General features: G+C 46.0%; 1 protein-coding gene across 1 annotated transcript in view; it reads right to left on the reverse strand.

Moving 5' to 3' along the window:
* Positions 1 to 162: 162 nt before the first annotated feature.
* Positions 163 to 16,521, reverse strand: part of CCDC63 (coiled-coil domain containing 63) — a 32,492-nt gene continuing 16,133 nt past the window's right edge. Inside the window, exons 7-11 of the mRNA XM_055323282.1 lie at positions 14,938 to 15,158; positions 10,022 to 10,096; positions 5,575 to 5,767; positions 2,733 to 2,936; positions 163 to 296 (exon numbers count right to left, since the gene is read on the reverse strand). Coding sequence (XP_055179257.1) covers positions 163 to 296; positions 2,733 to 2,936; positions 5,575 to 5,767; positions 10,022 to 10,096; positions 14,938 to 15,158 — 827 coding nt within the window. The remainder of the gene's footprint in view (positions 297 to 2,732; positions 2,937 to 5,574; positions 5,768 to 10,021; positions 10,097 to 14,937; positions 15,159 to 16,521) is intronic.

Raw genomic sequence — 16,521 nt, forward strand, 5'->3', positions numbered from 1 at the left:
TGTCTCCTGTGTCAGCTCCTATGTCCTCCTAACTCCTCTACCTCATCCCAGGGTGGCTTCCAGAACCCTAGTTGAGTCCCTTTGTAATGAGTGTGAGGAGGCACTGAGGTTACAGAATACAACATTTATTCTGGTTAAAGTACAAATGTAGCTCCATCCGCCTCAGACCGTTAACTTCTTCTTGAGTCTCAGATCGTCCCCCTTTTCTGGTATGCTGTCTGAGTGTAATCCCCTGCTTCGAAACTGGTTGCTGAGCACCAGCTGCTGAAGGCTGCTGTGGTCCAGGGGCTGATCCACTGCATCAAAGACAGGACTGGTGTGAGGAGTTTGGAAAGCAAACCCAGCATGGGATGGGCATAGGTAGCTCCCTTCCCAAGGACAGTGTCCCTCTGCCCCATTCATGGATGCTTAAGGCAAGGATATCCAAGTCTGGTTTGGGGGTCCCTCCACACTGGTGGGAATAGAGTGTGAGCATTTTTGAGGTTCAGGGAGGAAGAGCATCAGTAGAGATGCACTGCACAGGGACACCCAGACAATAATTTTTTTTTCTCCCAGAAGAGGATGTGAAGGTGAGTTTAGTTTAATGTCAAAGAGACAGGGCCACCATGTGCAGTTGTTCAGGATGTAGACCGCACAGACATCTGGTGGAGATGGTGAATGGATGGGCTGGAATCCAACCCCTGCTTGATTGCCAAACCATTTCTACACAGAAGGGGTACCTTTTCTCAATCTGTCCAGGGGGAGTGCCTCTTCTAATTCACACCTATGGACCAGAGTGACTAGTGAGCTAAGAGAAACCAATGTTTATCAACATTCCCTTGAGCAAAAGTGGACACATCATCTACAAGTTCTTGACTATGTGGGGGCAGCTTACCAGAAGCTATGCCTTGCCACCCTCCTCTTTTAGGAACTCAAAGGGTCAAGGGAAACTGTGCTAAGGTGGCTAACACCAGACCAGACCCAGCTTTCACTCCTGCTAAATTTCAGTTGCCTAAACCTAAGTCAGACAGGAGGGGCGTGTGTGTGCGTGCGCGTGCATGCACCTGTGTTGGCAATCTTCCTCCAGCCCTCCCCCTCCATCTTTGACATGCCTGCACACTTGAAGTGCTGTTTAGAGAAACGGGACAGATTATTTTAAAAATCTAGGTTTCTTTGATTACTGAAGTTGCTCAAGATCATTGTAAAAGAAACATTTAAACAATACAGAATTATTTAACTTAGAAATGCAAAGTTCTATGTAAATCACCACCTAAAAGTACCCACTGTAAATCAGCCTATAAATCCTTTTTGTTTGCACAATCAACATACCTTTCTCCTTCCCTCCCTCTAACCTTCCCTCCCTCCCTCCTCTCTCTCTCTCTCTCTACACATCTCTTTCCCTATTATATCTCAGGGTTGTCAAGGGCTGTCTTGTACATTGTAGGACTTTTAACAGCATCCCTGGCCACTAGATGCCAACAGCAGCAGCTTCCCCCCCCATCTCCCAGTTGTAACACCAAAAATATCTACAGACATTGCCAAAAATCCTGAGGGGTAAAATCACCCTGGTTGAGAACTACTGAATATATATATATACACACACACACACATATATGTTATAATATATATATAATATAATGTTATAATAATCCATATATATAAAACAATTGCATATATAATTTATATACCCTGTGTGTGAGAGTTTATATTGTCCCATTGCATTCCTTTCCATGTCTGCATAGTATTCCTATCACATGGATGAGTGAACTGTAGTTCCCAGACCAGTTTCTAATGGGCGGGTATTTCAGTCATTTCCAGTTTAGGGCTGCAGTGAATGCCGTCTTATGTTCATCTTCAACCCCTGAATAAATATTTCTTGAAGAACTGGTTTGCACAGGAGAGATTACAGGCCTAACAGGTATACCCATGTCTCAGGCTTATCACATGTGTGGCCAAACTGTCCTCCAAAACCCAGGTGGGGCTGATTTTTTCCCCAGCTCCAGATTTTCTGCCCCAGTGAGGGGAGTGTCATGAGCTTCTGGCCCTGAAAGGAGGGAAGGTCAACAAGCCAGCTGCAAGGCCACAGTTAGGCATCTGGCTACTGCCCCCAACCTAGCCGCACCTGCTTCAACCATGAGTTTGGGGGACACAGTTGGCATCGGCCGAGGTGGTCATGGGTTGAGTAAGACTAAGGGGCATAGGGTGAGGGTGACAGATGGGATCAGGGAACCTTGTGTGCCTGCAACTTGCCAATTTGTAAACTGTGGACATTTTAAGGTTCGTTTTATTTTATTTTTAAAGATTTTATTTTTATTTGAGAGAGAGAAAGAGCATGCATGCAGGAGCAGGGAGGAGTGGCAGAGAGAGATGGAGAAGCAGGCTCCCCGCTGAGCAGAGAGCCCAATAAGAAACTTGATCTCAGGACCCTGAGATCATGGCCTGAGCTGAAGGCAGATACTTAAACGGCTGAACCACCCAGGCCCCCCCTTACGGTTCATTTTAAATGGCCACAAAGTAGTGATTTAAAAAATACATATATATCCAGGATCACTAAACTCTGGGATCTTCACTGTGCTGTAGGGAGAAGCATCTCCAGGCAAAACAAGTGAAGGGCCACAGCCAAGGTGGAACCCAATGGAACACATGGACCCACGAGGCTCATAAAGGGAAACTGAGGCTCTATACCGCATATTCCAGCACAGGTCTCCTAGCAAGCAGCGCAGATCGCAGATCGCGGGAGAATGCGAACTCACCTTCATCCAACTTGTCGCTGAAGGGGTCAGCCCCGAGCACTGGGGGGATGACCTTGACCAGTTCTGCAGGCTTGAGGAGGGCGGAGCTACCCCAGAAAGGGTGGACGAAGGGCGGCGGGATGTCTGTCTCTGCCCCTTCCAGCTCCAAGATCCGCTTGTAGGACTCCAACAGCAGCAGATCGTTGGTCTTCTTCTCAACGATGGCTGGAAAAAAATCGATCAGAACCAAGACAGCAGCAGAGAGACCTGGTTCCCAGGGTTGGACGTGCGGAGGCGGGCGGGGGTGGGGGTGGGGGACAGGGAGGGATTGGGAGTGACGCCCCCTGCTGGAGAGAAAGGGAAGGAACAGGACCAAGCCTCTCTCGAGAGTTATACCATGCATTCTCCCGGGGGCAGTATCACTCTGAGAGGGCAAAATTTGGTCGTTGATTAGCAAAAGCAAAACAAACAAACAAAATCTGACTTTATAACATAAAACAGATAAACATGCAGAACATAAGCAACTACATAGTGTATATAGTGTGAAAATCGCATAAGGACAATTAGGAAAAGAATGTCTGAAAAGGTTCCTTAGGAGGCAATAATGAAAAGGAGGTTGAAAAAAAAAAAAAGAAGAGGTTGAGAAACACTGGGTTTCACCAAAAACTGGGAGCCCCAGGCAGCCTTTTAAACTACTGATTTTTCCCCTGTGTGCTCTCTGTTTCAGGCTTCTGGGCCTTTGCTCATGCTGTTCCTTCTGCCTAGAATGCCTTTCCGTGCACCCTTCCCTGAATCATGACTGCTGGTGCTTTAAGACTTGGATCAGGGCTCCGCACCCTACGGGAGTATTCCTCTGACCTGCCTAGGGGAAGGAGGTCTCCTTCCGTGTTTCATAGCTCCTATAGTCACCAGAGTCGTGTGTTCATTCACTCACCCTACAAATGGTTATCGGATACCTGCCATGCCAGGCTCAGAGCTGGATGCCATGGATGCATGGAGGAAAAACAAAATGACAATAACTGTAACAACAAGGATGCAATCCCTGACCTTATTAAGCTCATAAGCTTCAGTATATGTGAGGAAGATGGAGAGAAAGACAAATTCAACCAGGAAACAAATAAGTACACATATCCCTTGCTATCCAGATGCTCGTTATCTAGATTCTGTAACTCCTGGATTTGGATAATGTTTTAAACAAACCTCACACTACCTGTACTGTAGCTTTTCTTTCTAAAAATCAGGGACCAAAAATAAAATAAAATAAAAATAAATAAAATAAAAAATAAAAATCAGGGACCAAAAATATTTGCATCTGGAACTATCAGATCTCAAAAGCCTCATAGATTCACCCAGTACATAAACAAATTGCCATGAAAGGGAATAAAAGTGTGGAGGGGAAGCCAGCTTCAGGTGGGGCAGTGGAGGGAAGCCTTGCAGAGAAAGGACGTTAGACTGAGATCTGAGTTTGAGGAGGAATTGGGATAAGGATTCCAGGAACAGCTTGTGCAAAGGCCCTGAGGTGGGAATGAATTGAAGGGAGGGTTGCAAGAATACACAGGACAGTGTGACTTGAGGTGGCAGACAAAGACAGAGAGCAGGACAAGAGGAGATGAGAAATGGAAGCAGGGACCAGGCTGTGCAGAACCCTGATAGGCTGTGTGCAGGAAAGAGTTAACACAGCAGTCCTGACTGCTATTCTTTGAAATGCCTGCTTCCCAGCATGGCCCCAAGCTGGCATCAAGGAACTTGGATTTCCGGAAGGTTCCTATCATCATTTACTAATAGCAGCTCAGTAGTCCTCCAGTCCTCCACTTCACCTCATGACCCTTTCCCCTTTTGCGGAAACAAATCATAGCCACAAGTAACACCATATGCTGAGTCTGTGAGCCCTCCTAGCAAATCACTGAACTTGGCAGGAGGGAGCATCTTGGGAAGCCCCCAAACAGATTGTATTAAGAACCGTAGGTTTTATTCTCAGAGCAGTGCAAGCTGTTCATTCCAAGTTGTCATGATCCACGGAGGTGCATCCCTCTTTCTCTATCCTGAGCTCAGGCCTATGGCTAGAAATGTGTTTTCGTTCATTAGGAATTTGCTACATGCCAGGCACTGCTCTGTACACTTTATTACTTCCTTTCCAATCTGTTTGCTTTTCATTTCTTTTTCTTGCCTTATCGCATTGCTTAGGAGCAATGAGAGCAGATATTCTTGCCTTGTTCCTGATCTCAAGAGGAAAAACATTCTGGTTTTTGCCCTTAAGTATAGGTTAAGTATAGTAGGTGGGTTTCTTTTCTTAATTATTTATTTATTTGAGAGAGAGGGAGCAAGCACAAGTGGGGTGGGTAGGGGCAGAGGGAGAGGGAGAAGCAGACTCCCCACTAAACAGGGGGGGAGATCATGACCTGAGCCAAAGGCAGATGCTTAACCGACTGAGCTACCCAGGTGCCCTCAGTAGTGGCACCCTTGGAGGTTAAGAAAGTTTCCTTCCAGTTCTAGTTTGTCAAGAGCCTTTATCGTAACGGATGTTGAATTGGTCAAATGCTGCTTCTACTCTCTATTGATATGATCATATAGTTTTACTCTAAAATTAAATATTATCTTCCTAACAACCTTATGAGGTAGATATTGGGTTTACTCCTCATTTTTTTTAGATGAAAAAATTAAAGCACCGGGAGGTTCAGAAAGTTGCCCAATGGCACACAGCTAGTAAGAATAGAACCAGGATTTGAACCCAGGCAGGCTGGCTTTAGTGCCCACATGCTTCACCACCAGGCTCACCACCACCCAAAGAACAAGTCCTCAAGCCTGCTCATAGAAAGCTCTGGAAATGGTTCCTAAGGGTCCAACAGGCCCCAGCGTAACTCACCAAAGTACTGTGGGAGGTTGTTGTCAGTGATTTTCCCTGTCTCCCCTAAATGCCCCAGGATCTCGGTGGCATCACAATTAATCTTTTTAAACAGATTTTCCACTGAGTTCTTGAGATACTCCAAGGTCTTGTTGATTTCCTTGTAGCTGTTCTCATACATATCCGCCTCCTCTGTGGTTTTCTTCAGTTTCTCCTGGTGACAGACCCCAATTCCCATCCCAGGTCAGCCAGACTGCCACCCTAGGCTCAGCCCACCCGTGAGGACTTTGAATGTAGATGGGAGTTCGGGACTCTCTGGAAACAGGGTCTCTGAACCACAGGTTTTCAAACCTCTGAGGGGGTTCAAAATCAATTTTCTAAGCCTTAATCAGTATTTTATTTTTTATTTTCAAAAGATTTTATTTATTTGAGAGAGTGAGAATGAGCAGGGAGAGAGGGAGAGGGAGAGAGAGAAGCAGGCTCCCTGCTGAGCAGAGCTCGATTTGATCCCAGGAATCAAGTGCTGGGATCATGACCTGAGCCCAAGGCAGATGCTTAAGCCACCCAGGCTCCCCCTTAATCAGCATTTTAAAGAAAGAAAGTATATCTCAGTGGGTTAAGTGTGTGCCTTCTGCTCAGGTCATGATCTCAGTGTCCTGGGATCAAGCCCCACATCTGGGCTCCCTGCTCAGCAGGGAGCCTGCTTCTCTCTCTCCCTCTGCCTGCCACTCTGGCTATTTGTGTCCCCCCACCCTCATCAAATAAATAAATAAAATCTTTAAAAAAAGTAAACAGAACAGAAAAAAAAAGGAAGAGAAAATACTAGTATGCATTGCAGGTAAAGAGGGTAAATATTGTTAAATGTACATTTTGTTTCCCTCACATATACATGTGTGTGTCTATATGTGTATTAGATTATAATATATTTAATTTAAAAAAATAGGCTTCATATCCAGCATGGAGGCCAAAGTGGGGCTTGAACTCACAATCCTGAGATCAAGACCTGAGCTGAGACCAAGAGCCAACTTGGTCAATTGACTGAACCACCTAGGTACCTCAGAATTATAACATCTTTTAAAAGCTAATGACTTATATTTTTAAAACTGTGGCCCACAGAAAGGAATACATTTTACAGTGCAGCCCAACACATGCATATATACATACATACTTGTGCATATGGGTGTGTGTTTATATGTATTATCTTATCAAATGAAGTGAAAGTTCCACAAATCAATACTTTGTGTGTTTTAAAATTTTGTTCTGTTTCATTATTTTTAAATGCTGTTTGATCCAACAGACTGATTTTACCATTTGCAGTTTAAAACACATCACTCAGGGCACCTGGGTGGCTCAGTGGTTGAGTGTCTGCCTTTGGCTCAAGTCATGATCCCAGGATCCTGGGTTAGAGTCTGGCATCAGGCTCCCCACAGGGAGCCTGCTTCTCCCTCTGCCTATGTCTGTCTCGCCTCTCTCTGTGTGTCTCTCATGAATAAATAAATAAAATCTTAAAAAAAATAAATAAAACAGATCACTCTAGCCCAGTGGTTCTCAACATGGGGCCCCAGGACTAGGAGCATCAGCTCCACGGGGAAACTTGTTAGAAATGCAAATTCTTGGGCTCCAGTCCAGGCCCTGAATCAGGCTCTGGGGATGGGCCTGGCAATGTGCTTTTGATAAACCTCCAGGTGATGCTGATGCACAGTAAAGTTTGAAAAATCCTGCAAGTCCACTGGATCACAATCTTGGCTTCACATTGCTATCATCCGGGAGCTTCAAAACACTTGTGGCCCTGACCCCAGCCCCAGATTCAGATGATTTGGTCTGGGATGCACCTGGGGATCAGGACTTTTAAAGCCTCCCAGGTGAATCTGATTTGCAGCCCCAGGCTGAGAATCCCTGCTCTGGGGTGGGAGCTTCCAGTCATTTCCCATCTCTCCCTCTGAGTTCTCGGCTAGCTGAGGTGAACCAGGCCCTGTGAGGACCACCCCCATTCCCCGTGGCTCTATATGCATCATCCCAAATGACAGTCCTAAAGGGTCAGTCCGATCCACATCCCCACTTTCAAAGGATGGATCCAAAGCACTCAGTCAGGAGAGAGAAGCCAAGGTCTAAGCTGTCTCTCAACCACTACACCAGGCAGCTTCCTCTGCCCCCCAGCTCCCAGGGCTGCTGCATTTCCTCCTGTAACAACAAGAGCCGCCCTCTGGTTCTACAGGCACATTAAGAGATCCCACAGCTAAACAGCCTAATGTGATGGTGACAGCACGAGTCCAGCACCTCACACATGTCACCTCCACCTCCTCACAATGGCTTCAGTTTCCAGATGAGGAATATTGAGGTCAGACAAGTAAAGCAAACTCATGTTTAGCTTCTATCTATTGAATAGTCTAAGTACCCTACCTGGGGTTCCTCTCTCTTGAGAGCAAATATTTAGTATTAAGGTGATAGTGATTTTGAGGCTTTATTGACTCACACGATATCCACAATGATAGCTATGTCTAGAATTGTCTGCACGGCAGCAGGCCGAGCATGTGCATGGATAACTTGACCCAACCCTCACAGCCCATTGCAGTGATGATGATGGTCATCTTCATTTTACAGGCGAGAAAACAGAGGCTCAAAGAGGTTAGGTCACTTTCTCAAAGTCACACAGCTAGGAAGTGACTTTTCTGAGAGTCATATGCAAGCTTTTGTTCCCAAGCTTTTGTTAGGGCCTGGCTGCCTAACTCCTATGCAAAACCCTCCTGTTAAGGGACAGATGCCACCACTACTCCCAGAGGGGCAGGAGATGATGTAATGGAAGATGTGTGGGAAGGTTCCAAGAATAGAGCAAAGGAAAATGATCTTTAGCAAGGGAAAGAAAAAAGGGCTCTTGTGACCGCATTGCTTTTATGACAAATTCTCCTGCTTGGGAGTATTTGCATTTTTTTTGAGTATTTGCATTTGAAGAGAGGCCTCCAGAAGGCAGGCTGCAACCAAAGGAACGAAGAGGGGATGGAAGGGCTTCAGAGGGGGAGAAACCGCTGGAGGTTGCCCTGTCAGCCTCGCTGGGATACTACCACTCGGCCTTCAAAACCCCGACATACAGAATAGCACCAGCCCCAAGCCCAAGGAAGCATCTGGACACTGGGTGGCCCTGAACCAAGGGCATGGGACCCCAAGCATGTGCTCAGCTTGAGGAGGGTCTCCTTGCACTTGGGCCCTACCTGGGAGTTTAATTCCCCATATCTAGGCTCCTGGGAGAGGCCTCCCTGAGCCTGAGCCCCAAAATGAGTATCTTGTGCTTTGTTGCCCCCTAGTGGCCGACTGGAGAATGGCACCGCCATCCCAGTCCAACTAGATGCTTGCCAACAAGTGGCCACAGAGCAGGAAAGGAAAATGACCCAGGAGCCCAGTTCCCTGCGCAGGGAACTACTGGATAGAGCAGGGCTGTGCGGTCAAACTCTCTGGGTTCATACCTTTGTCGGAAGTTTGCTATCCATTCTCCCCTTTTGCCTTAATAACAAATTCCTGATTGTATTTGGGACAGCAATGTGCCCAGCTGGAAGTTAGATTTTCCAATCCTCCTCTGCAATAAAGATGTCCAGTGAGATGTAAACACAGAAGGCACTGGCTGAGTCTTCACAGAAAGAAACTTTAAGCTGCCTAACAATCAGCAAAGTTGTTATATTTGTTCTTGCCTCCCCCCACTTTTTTCCTGCCTGGAACATATATCTGATGGCTGGATCATTGGCAGCCACAATACAACACTGAGGCATGCTAGAGATGGCAAATAGGAGTGGCCTAGGTCACCGATGACATCATGACCAGGCCTGAAGGACCTATCTCCAAACATTTCTTAACAAAGTAAATAATTTTACCTCATTTAGGCCATTATTACTTTGGTTCCTTGTGATTAGCAACTAAATACAAGGCAAAGCTTTTATATAGCATCCCAGCTCCACAATGTCGGTCAAGTGACTTTACCTCTCTGAACCTCAGTTTCCTCATCTATACAATATGAAGATCACAGTATCTGCCTCATAGGGCTGTTGTGAGAATTAAATGAGATAGTACAAGAACAGCACTTAGCCCAGTGTCTGGTAGGTAGTAATTGCTCAAATAATGTTCATAATAACTGTAATTGACTGCGAGCAGGCCACAGCCAGGACAAGGGGGAGAGAAAAAAATTCTCAGGCAGAGAGGTCTGTCTGGGTTGTGCCAGTCTGGATGAAACTATAGGTGCAAGTGCCTGGGCTAGGCTCCCTGAAGTCAGGGAGTCTTTAAAAGGGACATAGAGATTATAGGGACAAAATTCTACAGCAAATATCTGTAACAGGGGTGGCCTGAGACAAAGGCTCAGGACATGCCGAGACACAAGCCAAGCCAGGGGAGTCTCATAGGACAGATATTGTACTCCTCCTGAGAACCACCAGACAGGCCGCCTGACAGACAAAGACTCCCATGTCTCTCGCAACCCTGGTCTTACCTCCAACTGTTTCAGGGCGGAGCGGTTGTCATCATGGGATGATTTCTGCTGGGATCGCAGGAAGATGATCTCATCCTGCACAAGAGAGGACCAGACCATAAGGAAAAGTGGGCACTCCCCACCACACCTAAAACTAAGCCTGTGCCTTGAGGAGATGATGAGGATTTAAATGATCTGTTTCAAGGAGCCTCTGAGTCCCTGGGCCCCCCTTATGCCCATGGAGGATCTTTCTGATGTTTAGGGTTTTTTAAAAGCTTTATTTATTTTTATTTGAGAGAGGGAGAGAGAGGAGGGGCAATGGGGGAGAGGGCAAGAGGGAGGGAGAGAGAGAGAGAATCCCAAACAGACTCCTCCCTGAGCACGGAGCCCAGCGTGGGTTTCAGTCCCAAGACCCTGAGATCAGGACCTGAGCCGAAATTAACAGTCAGATACTTAACCGTCTGCACCACCCAGGTGCCCCTGGAGCAGGGTTTATCAACTCTAGCATGAATCAGAATCATCTAGAGGTTTGTGAAACACAGATTGCTGGGCCCCTCTCCCAGAGTTTCTGGTCCAGTAGGTCTGGGTGGGGCCCGAGAATGTGCGCTTCTCAAAATTTCCCAAAAGCTGCTGCTCCTGTTGACCCAGGGACCACACTTGAGATACCCTGGGGATAGAACAAATAGAAAAGGCTAGTCTTTGAGTAATTTCATCTCTAGGAACCTATCCCAAGGAAACAGTAGGACATGTGGGCAAAGTGGCTGCTCAAGGCTATCTGTCATGTTATTGCTTATAATCGCCCCCAGTTGGACACAACCGAAATGTCCACTGATAGTGGACCAGTTAAATCAATGATGGTACATTCATACCATGAGAGGAATGGGTTTTAAGTAAAAATATGGTTAAAAATGCAGATTCCTAGCCTATTCTCAGAGAATCTGGGTTTGTAAGTTATGGGATAGCACTTGGGGAATCTGCATTTTAAGTATCTTATGATTCTGCTACAGAGCATTCAGAGTCTCCAGAAGCCATAAGAGGAACATAGAAGATGTTGGGAGGTGTATGATGAATTTGGGGGGAGGGAGAGTTTAAAAACAGCCTAGAATGATCCCAGTACTATAAATGGGCACTTTTCCTGCCTCAAGACCTTTGTACTTGCTGTTTTCTGCCTGGAACATTAACCTCCCAGAGACCTACATAGCTTATTCCCTCACCTACAAATCTGCTCGAATCTTAGCTTCTCAAGTTCCCGTGCCCTCTCTTGACTTCAGACCTTCTATATTTCTATATTTCATCTTTCTTATCTACACCATTTCTCACTTTCTAATATACTCTATAATTTATGTATTTATTAGGCTTACTGCTAATTGTTTCTTTCTTTCTACCAGAACAGAAGTTCTGTCCATGAGGGCAGAACTTTTTGTCATTTTGAACACTGTCTCATAATCAGTGTCTAGAATAGTGCATGGCACATAGTAGGTGCTCAATAATACTTGCTTGATAAACAAAACCAAAAGAACTTTTTTAAAAAAAATCAGAATATGTAAGTCTCTATATAACTATATGGTAATGACTATGTTAAGTTTTAAAAGCATCACACTAGATGTGATGAGGAAATCAGAAGGAAATAATCAAAATATCAACAATGATTATCTCTAAGGAATGAGATAATAGGTGATCTTAAAAACTTAATCCTTAGGTAGTTTCCAAAGTTTCTATAATGAGCATATCCTTCTAAGATTTTTTAACTATTAAGCATTTTCACTAGAAACGAGTGTTTTCAGGACTTATTCAGCAGGCATTTGCAGCTCTATTAAGCCTCAAAAGGCACAGTTCTATAACTTCAAAGAAAAACTCAGAGGCTACTGTTCTGGTCCAAACATCATTCTACAAACGGGGAGCCTGAAGCCCAGGGAGATCATGGACCTGCCTATGCTTCATCAGACACACTCCTGCTAAGGTCAGAGACAGGCTGTGTAGCCTAGAGAGGCGGTACCATCAGGTAAAGGGAAAGATGAAGGGCAACTTTGTTTAGTAACCATTTCTTGATCGGTTCAGTTTCCAACTAGCATCCTCACATGCCTCTGCTATGGTCTGTCCCTGCCATCCCACTGGGACTATTAAGGTGCTGTCTCCTAGAAAATGGGAATCAGGGTCCTGTCCACTTCCCAGGTCCCAAATGAACCATCCATCCATCCTTCCATCCTTAAGCTTTCAGGCCTTCGGATGTCTGCGTCCAAAACCTTTCCATGCAATACTGCAGCGTGGCCACCTGAGGGCAGTGGCGAAGCGCCTACATCGGAGACAGAAACCTCAAAGGCCCTCCAGGGGCCCAGCGCGCCTGGGACAGGACAGCAGATCGGACCCGCTGGTGTGGGTGGATGAGGGCCAGCAGCCTTCAGCTAAGAGCAGGGCGGTGGGCCATAGTCGTCAGATCAGATTTTCCAAAAGAAACCAGAAATCCAGGTTTTCATGTGGAATATCCTGATTTTTAAATGTTGGCAACTAATAATTTCTAAATTTGGGGGGTAGGGGAGACTAAGCAAAAGAAAAATGAGAGCAGGATTCAACCAGTTACAACCTCTGACCCCGGTGTCCTCCAGAAGGGTGAAGTCAGTTCTTTGAATCCTAATGGATTTATACATTTTTCTTACCTGAACCATAGTTTTGAGCAGAAGTTCCACAAAAAGACAAAAAGGTAAGGGTCCAGGCAACCCCTCCAGCCCCTCCTCCCAATTCCCACCCCCTTCACCCCAAACTGTTTTACCTGTTTTCTATACTGTGTTTCCTCACAACCTGCGTTTAAATGAAAATGTTCTGTAGTTTTTTTTGTTTTGTTTTGTTTTGTTTTGTTTTACAAGAGTTTGGAAAGTACTGCTCTCATCCTAGTATGTCATTCTACAGATGTGGAGAGTGAGGCCCAGACAGGAGTGGCCATCTGTCATCAGATACACCTTCCTGACAGAGACAGTCTGCATGGTCAAAGGACAAAAGGACACTATCATCGTGGTCAATGGCAAGATCAAGGTCAGCTATGGTTTCAGAGCCATTTCCTGGTGCCTCCTATTGTGTGTGGGCCAGCCTGGGCACTGGGAAAGCAGAGGGAATACACTCTTGTGCCAGTCCCCTGGAAAAATCACTTTCCAGAAGGGAGACAGAGGGCTGTTCAAGTTCATCCCTCCCACCGTACCCCCACGACACACTGAGCTGGATATTCTCCATTTTCCCCACAAATCCACTTGCCCCACTTCCACACCCTCTGCCTCAGACCCCAGGGGCTAGGGCTCTGGGCTCCCTTGTCTCCTGGCTTGGGTTGTTCCCTGACAATGGGATGCACCAGCTGGAGATTAGTGGTTGGAAAGAGGTTGGGGGTACTTGCCCACCAGCCCCTCACCACCTGGGAAGGTCACTAGCTTGGCCACAATCCCTTCAGGAGAGACACAGGCACATCTTCCTCCACACACCTCATCCTGATTCCAGAAACAGCTCCCTCACCTGCTCTGGAGTCCTCCCATGCTGCTCCTGCGCTCTCTCCTTATAATTTCCTTAAACCTTTGTAAATAGTCCCTTTAAAAAAAAAAAACAACTCACCTTGATTCACCCTCTTGGGGCATGCCATCTGTTTCCTCTGACCACTGATACCACCACCTTCATTCCCATCATGTTCATATACCGCCTGTATTATCTATCACTACCTATTAATGTCTATTAATAGTTTTCTTGAAATCAGCCAAATTGTGTTCATTTTATTATGTGTATCATTATTTGTTTGCTGTTACTATGATTTATCACCCTAAGTAATAATATCCATTAAATCACAAGTTTGCTAACTATATTTGTCCGAATCCTCATAAAAATGAACTCATCACTGGTAAGCTACAATGTTTTTATCTATATTCCAGCTACTAGTCACTTGCTCATGGGCAGCGCACCTGCTCCATATTCAGGAAGCAGTGACATTGCAAAATTAAGTGGCTCCCTTCAACATACAAATAGCACAAAGAGAGGAATGACGAATTCCCAGTGGTGGTGACCTCTGTTCAGGGTCAGGACCAATGAACAGTATTTCATCAGAAGCAAAGCAGGAGGTGGGAGAGAAAATGGCACAAGGGAAGACTCAGCAGAGGGAAATGCACAGGATAGCTGAGGAGGGCACCTTTGGGGTCATGAGGGGAACTGAACTTGTCAAGGCAGGTTAAAGCCAAATTTTCAAAGAGGCGGAGTGTCACACTGAGGAATTTAGATTCTATGCTATGCAGACAATTCCAAAGGCTGTTTATGTGTGTTTGGGAAGTAAGTAGCCCAAGGAGCCAATTAAGTTTGGGAACTTACAGGCTTAACAAAAAAGTAAATAGATTTCTTTACTGCAGGACTTGTCAGAGCTTTTACTATGCTAAGCACATCAATTCTCTTCAAGATGGATTGACAATCTCTCCTCAATTCTGTGAAGCTGTTGATTAATAGGGGTCAGCAGGCTCTTAAGGCAAAGGGCCAGATAGTAGATATTTTAGGCATTGCAGGCCACATATGATCTATCCTTTTTTTTTTTTTCCTTATAGCCCTTTAAAAATGTAAAAACCGTTCTTAGCTCATGGCCTGTACAAAAACGGACCACAGGCTGTATCTGGCCATGGGTATAGTTTACTGAACCCTTGATTATAGAACATGCCATGGATTATAAATGTCACCATGGGGGGTGGGGTGGGAATGGGACCACATTATGTGTCTGCATCAACTGGAAAACAGTTATCAATTTCAGAAAGGTTAAAATGTAGGTGGGGGGGGAGCCCTGGAGGAAAATAGTGTTTCCCAAACCAATGAGACCTTGAGGCTCACTCTATAGAGCATCTCAAGGAGTGTTTTGGGGGACCCACTTTGAGAAAGGCTGCTGTGAGAGTGTGCCGGTCCCAGGCCTAGGAAAGGGGAGCTGCCCTGACCTGGATTCTCTGGGTCTTCTTGTGCATGGTCTCCATGTCATTGTTGAGCTCCGTGACATACGTGAACCGAGCAAAGTTCTTCTCCTCTTTGGCCAGAAAGTCATCAATGAGCTGATTCAGGTTCCCATCTTTGGTCAACTTCAGCAGCCGGAGGTGGGCCACCTCGTAGTTCTCAAAACTCTCACCCTTGCCCGTCTTCCTGTGCTTCTTTGCCTTGAGAGCTAGAAAGGAGAAGCCGGCAACCGTGAGTCTGAAAGGAAGCCAGTCAGAGCAGTGCCAGGTAGGGAGAGTGCTGGGCAGTGACGTTATCACACCCTAGGGAGGAGGCTAGATTCTTCCAGGAGAGGGCGCAAGACCTTTACTCCTGAGTCCCTTCACAGCTACCTAACTGAGCATCTACTATGTGCCAGACACTGGGCTGGGCTCTGCAGACACAAAATCCCAGCCCTGTCGGAGGAATCAGACAGAAGGAGAGAAGGAGATATCCACGTAAACAGAAGAAGAAATACATGATCACCGTGGCTCAGTGATGGAGGAGCATCAGGTGGTGGCCAGGGGGAGCTGGGTGGCCAAGGAAGGCCTCTCAAAGGAGGTGGCATTTGAGCAAGGTGAAGGTCAAGGGAATCCTGTTGGTAGGCTCAGACCTTGGCAAATTCAAGGAACTAGAACCAAGAAAATTCTCCAAGTTTCGTTTTCTCCAGCCTGATGCCTGCAACAGCCCCACCTTTCCTGAACTCAGTCTCATCTCTGATTTAATCTCTGATTTAGCCTCCAAATGGCCACCACAAAGATCTTCCTAGATTTTCCTATGCACATTCTGGCTGTGTGACTCCTTTACGTGTTATTTTAGGGAGTGAGTTTTGGAGTTCTCCCAAACACACACTTTTTTGCAACACAGTCCCAAATGAAAAAGGCAGGAAGAGACAGGAGATGCCAAAAGAACAAAGAACAAATGCAGCTGCCCCGGGGCTCTTTGAAGAGCTCAGATTTTTCAATCTGTTTGCGAGAGAGTAAAAATAACAGCACTGACACTGTTCTCCTCAGAAAGGGCTCTTCTTGCAAGGTTGGCCAGTGGCTGCACCTGGGCACTTTTTTTTTTTTTAATTTAAATTCAATTTGCCAACATACAGTATAATAACACCCAGTGCTCATCCCATCAAGTGTGCACCTGGGCACTTAAATGGTAAACAGTTCTCTACACAAATATCAAATTTTCCTTAAATGCTGGGAGTGGCTCATTGCACCTAGGCTGTGCAGATGGTGTGTGTTTGTGTGTGAGTGTGTAGTTTATGCTGAACACCCGCTGTTCTTCCGGGAGGCTAGAATTGTGGTACGCACGAGGGAGAGGACACCTATGTGACCAGCCCCCAGTAAGATCTTGGGGCACAGAGGCTGTGATGAGATCCCCTAGGAGATAACCCTTCATAGGTGTCACAGTGAGATGCTGGGGGAATTGGCATGTTCTGTGTGACTGCCCTGGGAGAAGACTCTGGAAGCTTGTGCCTGGTTTCCTCTATGCTTGAGTGTGCTTTGTGTCCTGACTTAGGCCTGGCCACAGGGGTAACTATCTGCTGTATCTTGTGA

The sequence above is a fragment of the Nyctereutes procyonoides genome, unplaced genomic scaffold (assembly GCF_905146905.1).
Source record: "Nyctereutes procyonoides isolate TBG_1078 unplaced genomic scaffold, NYPRO_anot_genome, whole genome shotgun sequence".
In the NCBI taxonomy this organism is placed as follows: domain Eukaryota; kingdom Metazoa; phylum Chordata; class Mammalia; order Carnivora; family Canidae; genus Nyctereutes; species Nyctereutes procyonoides.